Source organism: Lactuca sativa, chromosome 1 (assembly GCF_002870075.4).
Source record: "Lactuca sativa cultivar Salinas chromosome 1, Lsat_Salinas_v11, whole genome shotgun sequence".
NCBI classification, from domain to species: domain Eukaryota; kingdom Viridiplantae; phylum Streptophyta; class Magnoliopsida; order Asterales; family Asteraceae; genus Lactuca; species Lactuca sativa.
Window position 1 is genome coordinate 67,331,862 of NC_056623.2, and position 6,905 is coordinate 67,338,766.

The window sequence follows — 6,905 nt, forward strand, 5'->3', positions numbered from 1 at the left end:
AACAGATTACATGACAAAAGATGAAACAGAAAATCCTAATATGTTACGTAACATAACAACATAACATAAGAGGAACAATACAAAATTACCAAACATAAAGCATCTAATCTAACCGTTGTCTTTTTCCTTTCCCGTAACATAACAACATAACATAAGCAGTAAGGAGTGACTTTTTCAAATGAAAGGTCATGGGTTCAAGTCTCACTAGGAGACATAGGTGGTGTTTAGGATTATATTAGGAGTATGATAGTTTGTCGTTACAAAAAAAAAAAAAGATTCTCCCAAATCATTTCCTCCAATCGGGCACTTGAACCTTCTATATAATCGCTTTCTGGATTCATGTCCCATTTTTTTTAGGGGTCCGGATTTATAAGATTCTGAAAAACGGGATAGAAGTCTAATGTTTGAGTGAATAAAAACAAGTTTATCCACTCTCTTGCAATTTAAACGGTTTCGCTTCATGTTATAAATATAGGAGTATGTACTCTAATTTCTCTCCGCCGAGGAGCTACTAATCGGTTGAGAGAGTACTCTTTTTGCCACATTCGCCAATTCTGGAGTCTCCGATCTATAAGTTGCCCACCAATTAATTTCGTCCATGGTTACGGCATCGATTTGAGAAGAGGTCATAGAGTAAATTCCTTTCTTCATATGAAATTTCACGAATTGTTCTCGTAAATTTTTTGCTTCTTCTTCACTCTCCGCGATTCTATTAAACGCCTCCATAACACCAAGTACAATTTCTATGTCTTGGTTGGGAGCTTTTCGTGTCATGCCACGGGTGCCAATTTTGCTAGGCAGTATTTATCATAGTATTTTGGATTTAAGGCAAATTCCAAACAATGAAGAGGGATTGTCATCTTCTCCCACCTATCCAAAAGAATTTTTTCAACTTGAGGGTAATAACTTGCATATTTATTTTCCCTTATGACATCCTTGATTTCACCGAGCATGTTGTCCATCCTTTCATAAATCTCTCCCATTTTGGGACCTTCACCATCATAAAATTTTAATAGCAAAAATATTGGTTTTGTAATAGCCAATATATTTTTAACATCGTCCCAAAACTCATCATCTTTAATTGTATCGATGATTTTTGCCTTAACTATTCGAGTGGGTTCGTCTGCATTTTTGACCCATTCTCGCCACAAATTAAGAACAATTGTTGTAGAAAGAGCCTCCCTACACTCAATTAATCTTTTCAAAACTATATAATGTGGGGCAAAACACGTTTTTGCAACTTTCAATAACTCTAGTGTTGAGTTTTCCCTACAAAATGATAATGCATGTGTGTGGTTAATAAAATACTTGACAATACCTTTGCCTCTCATATATGTCTCCGCTAGCCAATAAAACTCCTTCGCCAAGTCTTTAAAAATGAGATTTAAGGTGTGCACGCAACAAGGGGACCAAAAAATATGTTTGTGCATCCTTTCGATCTCCCGCCTGGCAGCCTTGCAATTAGCCACGTTATCGGTTACAACTTGTAACATATTACTTGGTCCAATATTATCGATGGCTCCAAGTAGAAACTTTGAAATTTCTACCCCCGATTTTTCAACCCCCGAAAAGTCTTCCGCGTACATGAACGTTGCAACATGGGAATTAAACGCAAGGACATTGATAAGTGGTTTATGTTTCACATTAGAACACCCATCCGAGACTATTGAGACTCCTTGTGTGATCCACGTTTCCTTAATTGGTATAAGCTCCTTTTCAACGTCCCTAACACATTCATCATGTAATACGATTCTTGCTTTTTCACATGATGGGGGTTTGTATCCATCCGGTGCATTCTTGATAACACTAATCATTTCAATGAATTGCGGGTTGTGTAAAACATTGAAAGGGATTCCGTTGGCACATAATCCTCGAACTATCTTCAAGTCCACCCCATCCCTCTCTAATATGCCAAATGATCTTTCAATGCGTTTCCTTGAAGATGCATTTTTAGAGATAACATAATTCTTCAAACACTTTGCAACTCCACTGTTTTCTGCTTCTGTTACCTTCTTCCTAAGAATTTCTCGCTTCTATTGATCTCTAACCATGACTGGACATCTTTTAATGTCGGCGGTTTTCCCTACAGCAGGTCCAAAAAAATGGACATGGATTCGGGTGTACGAGCTGGTAAATTTTCCTTTACAGCGGTTACAAACCGACTGTTTAGATCTCCAAAATTTTTGTTGTTTCCTGCACCATTGAATGTAACTTCTTCTAAAAGTGGTCTGCTGGCATCCTTTCCTTCATCATCAACGTCAATGTAATCTGGTTGTGTTTCACTGATGTGGGTGTCGCCTTGTGTTTCACTATCTGCTGGAGTGTTAGTATTTCTTCCAAACAACATTTTTCTCAATCAGAGTCAAATAGTCAAGCAGCAGAGAAATTAGAGAATAAGAGAAATTGGAGAAGTAAAAGAAATTGGAACAAATTTGGAATGGGATGATAGAATCACAATATGTTTATATCCATAAGATTGATAGATTGGTACAGAGGAATTCGTTAGAGATCGAGGAGACGCACCACTTTTTCTAAGCGTCTCATTAATTCCCACCAAATTGAAAGTCGGCGTCCCAATCGCGATTCCAATCGAGGAGGTACAAAAAATTAATCGTCCTAAACGCGAATTGATAATCGATCGATCCATTGCCAATCATCGATTTGGTATGCTAATATTCCAATTCGACTCTCGTTTCCTAGAGGGATTGGTACGACTTCGTACCCCGATTCGGTAGAGAGAGATCTGGTTCGAGGTACGCGGCCTTATGGACGAATTAGGTAACTATGGGAAAAACACACACACACACAAGCAAATAATTTATATTCAATCTATCCATCCCCGATCGACCAACCACAAACAATATCTCATAATCACGTAATTCCATGGTAGGTCATAGAGTAAATTCCTTTCTTCATATGTAAATTCCTTTCTTCATATGTCATAATTGATTAACATAAGCCCAGATCACAAAATCCAAGAATTTTAAAACCCCCTCAAGAATTTCTCTCTATAATTCTTGTATGTGTGAAAATTTATCTCTAAAACAGTGAAATGAGATTAGATGCTATCAAACCTTCACCAGTGTCGACCGAAGAAGAAAACACACCAAATAAACCCACTTCACTTCTCTTTTTCAATTGGAAATTGCACTGTGTTGATCTGATGTCCGAAACCTCTTCAATCCATCTAAAGAACCCACAAAACTCTGACACAGTGAAATAGATGTGATGGTTGTTGATCAAGATGGGTAAAGATGAGACATCACTACCCCAAATTTCTGACTTTACGTTTGCTCCCGGTAACCACTGGTAGCATTGCCCTCAATCATCCATTCACCATCAATGTAAGACAATTGTCTTCTCCGGACATATAACCACAAGTAGGATCGGTGTTGTTGTCCTCTAATATTATATACATATATTAAAACCTCTCACGCTTGTGAGCAGTAAAGTTCACCCGTTTCATATTTTAACCACAACAATATCTACACATTGACTCTTTTCATCCCGTTAAATCTCCAACTTTCATCTTCCCCAATCGAATTCTTTTCATCCTTCTAAATTTGCAACTGCCTTCTTCCTCAATCGAATATGCCCACCACCATCGTATTACATATGTTTCTCTATATTCTTTGAATTCCTTCCTACTTCGTTTTCGAGCCTCTTTGTTTGATGTTTTCACCGTCTTTTCCTCCAAGCACTTACAATTTCGACTCCAGCACTTCCGATTCATAAGGTATGTCAATTGCTAACACTTTCTCTCACTCATAAGCAAACAGTTACCAATAATTCTCGATTCTGGATACTTCTTCAATCTCCCATATTTCTGAGTATGTGCAAAAATATCAACAAAAATAGTTTCTTTGATATGTAAATTTTATTGATTTCTGAAATACTTCTTCATTAATCATGATCCCAGTCAGCAACAAAACTTGCTTGCGATTCAGAAAATGTGCAAGAATTATCTCCACAACCATGAATTAGGGTTTGATTTCTAATTCATAAGGTATATCAAATGCAATCTCTTTCTCTATCTCATACGCACATAGTAAGTGCATCTACATCAGTCTTGCAAATTAAATTGCAAACCACTTTCAAATGACATGACATGTCCACGTATGTATTAGTCTTGCAAATCATGAAAGTCTTTCAAATGGTAAGTGGGCCTTCTATGTTATCAACTTGTAACATAATAATATATTACTCTATAATTTATATTTATTTAATAAATAATATACCATAATAATTAACTTTATATGGTAAGTGGGATCATTTTTGATATGAAATAGTCTTGCAAATATTGAAAGGCCTTCACCGCTATGGATGGTCTAAGACGTCATTTTTTTCACTCTTTCTAAAATAGTGCAAAATTAGTTTTTCTCTGTTGTTACCTTGATTGCCAAAACCTTTCAAAGCCGTTTCCCCCCTCCCCTATATATTACTTTGTAAAATCCTTACTTAGAAATCAAAATTATGCATTTGGTAAACTTCTTGATTCTTTGCGTGATCCATCTTTGACTAAAGTTGCAAATCCAAATAGAAATGGAAACAAAGTCAGAAACAAACAGGAGAGGAGAAAATCTATATTTTGTGAAATCTGGAATTCATTGCTTGGGAGAGTGGCTATAAAGAGGAATACAATTTTTTTTTCCTTTGAGTGGCAAATAGATTAACTGAGTTCATAGCAATTGGTACACAAACAAACACTACATGAGGTTCATAACAAAAGTAAAGACGTCTTATTGCCACAATTTCCTGATAAGGGTGGTACTGAACTGATGGTTAGCAATTTGGGGACACATGTGTGACTAAGGTGCTGTTTGTTTTTTCGAAACGAAAATTCATGAAGTCTGCGGACCACCTCTGCAATCCTCTGTAGCAGAAGAGGTGGAACAAACGGCTGCAGCCTATAATAAGAAGCATGTTTGTTTTTTAACATCTGCAGACTGCTGCAGTAAACTGAAATTTAAATAAACTAATTTTATAAACTGAAAATAGTTCTCAACATCGAAATTTAATAATTCTAGTTTTAAAACATTGAAGTAATAATAAAAAAACATGTTAAAAAACAAAAATATAAAACTTTTTTTAAAAAAAAAAGTAAAAGAAGCTAATAGTTTTATTCTAGAAAAAAAAAACTAATTTTAAAAAACATTAAAAAAGAAAATAATAAAAAAAATTAAGAAAGTATTGCAAACATTGTCTACAAAGTTCGTAAAAAATTATACACGTTAAAAAAGATGCAACTGAAATTGAAAATATTATTAATAAAAGGGTAAAAAAAATTGAAAAAATCATGTTTAAAAAAAATCGTGGAAATTATAAAAATAAATTGTGTCACATCCATAAATAAAAATTTAAGAAAATCAAAGTTTAAAAAAAAATTAAAAAAAAAGTTATACAAAAATTCTTAAAAAAACACTTAGAAAAAATGAAAGCTGAAGAGGTTAGAAGAGGCAAGTCAAGTGCTGCGCCACGCAGCAAACGCGCAGAGGTTTTGTAGTCTGAAGTCTTCGAAAAAACAAACTGCTGCGAGAGGGAAAGTGATGCGCGTGTGCTGCGCCACGCAGCAATAAGTGGTTTGAAGAGGTTTTTATAGAAAAACAAACAACACCTAAGTACCAGTAACGGTCTGATTTACAAATGCATGCAGGTTGGTTGCTGGTATTGGAAAGGCAAGCTGGCAAGAGCTTAAAATATGCGATTACAATTGTTTTATATGCAAAAAATAGAAAAATGTTTCCAGTTATTTCTCCAAACTTTAACATGTAACTTTTTTTTGTTATTAATTTACTAATTTCTTCTTATCTTATTTTGCTTTTTAAAACATGGAGCTGTGTCCGCCTGTCCGACTTCGGGTTCTGGATACCACATTATAAGCACCCACATCCTTTTGAGGTTCTAATCTATCAATATATATGTACATCTTCTATTTTCCATGGTTTCAGTTTAATTATATATTTATAAACAAAACGATTAACCATGTAGTCGGTGTTGTACAATAAGCAAAATATATAGATAAAGAAATTACGCTTTTGGTAAGACCAAGGTAAAACCAAGAAATACTAATATTCTACATCTAACACAAATTTATAAACTTTCTTTTTGGGTAACATTTAATTAAGATGAGCCAAACAGATCGATGGGGGTGGCAGCTAGGAATGGTGAAGCTGCATAGAAGTTGGCTTGCTGTGGATCTTAAGGTGAATTGAATAAAAAAAAGTGTCAAGTATGTATTTTATCATTTTCACTTATGTGCTATAAAAAGAAGCGAATTGTGTTGGTGTGTGTGAAAATAGGTTCTGGATTCCCCTGCATCAAAAAGAAAAAAACAATGAAGACGCATGCTTTTACCTAATTGATAAAAAATCAAGCATATTTAAATGAAAACAAATACCAATCTAAAAGTTAAAAACCATGTTTTTTTGGTCTTTTAGAACAGACGAATATTAAACCTTTCAAGTTAAAGTTTTTTTATTAAACACAAAAGCAATGCTCAAGGGAAAGATACTCTTACCATTTTGACAATAAAAAACGACATTTTTGCACAGCCAAACAATGACATGTTTTAATGTAAAAAAGGATCCTTATAACAGCAAAAAGTAACCATTTTGACAGCAAAACTAAATAGCCAACTTCCATATATCATTTTCATAGGTTTATTGGATCATTTTCAAAGCAAAAATTGTTCATAATGGAACGATTTTACATCATAAAAGATGGAACGACCAAGCCCACTCCACATACAAAAAAAGGGACATGTACTAGTTTTAATTAGGAAACAAAACTCAGCAAAATATATAGTTATAGGAGCTGATTTAACTGCGAACATAGGAATGGACGCATATGAGTAAACAATATGCATGGTATATGGCCATGCATCCACTTAATTAAAATGGTTCTAT

General features: G+C 34.6%; 1 protein-coding gene across 1 annotated transcript; it reads right to left on the reverse strand.

Annotated features, from left to right (window-relative positions):
• Nucleotides 1-770: 770 nt before the first annotated feature.
• On the reverse strand, nt 771-2,347 carry LOC111915231 (uncharacterized). Its single transcript, XM_023910908.1, has 3 exons — nt 2,147-2,347; nt 2,010-2,083; nt 771-1,935 (listed from the first exon to the last, which is right to left on the reverse strand). The coding sequence occupies exons 1-3, from the start codon at nt 2,345-2,347 to the stop codon at nt 771-773; spliced, it is 1,440 nt and encodes a 479-aa protein (XP_023766676.1).
• Between the last annotated feature and the right edge of the window lie 4,558 nt (nt 2,348-6,905).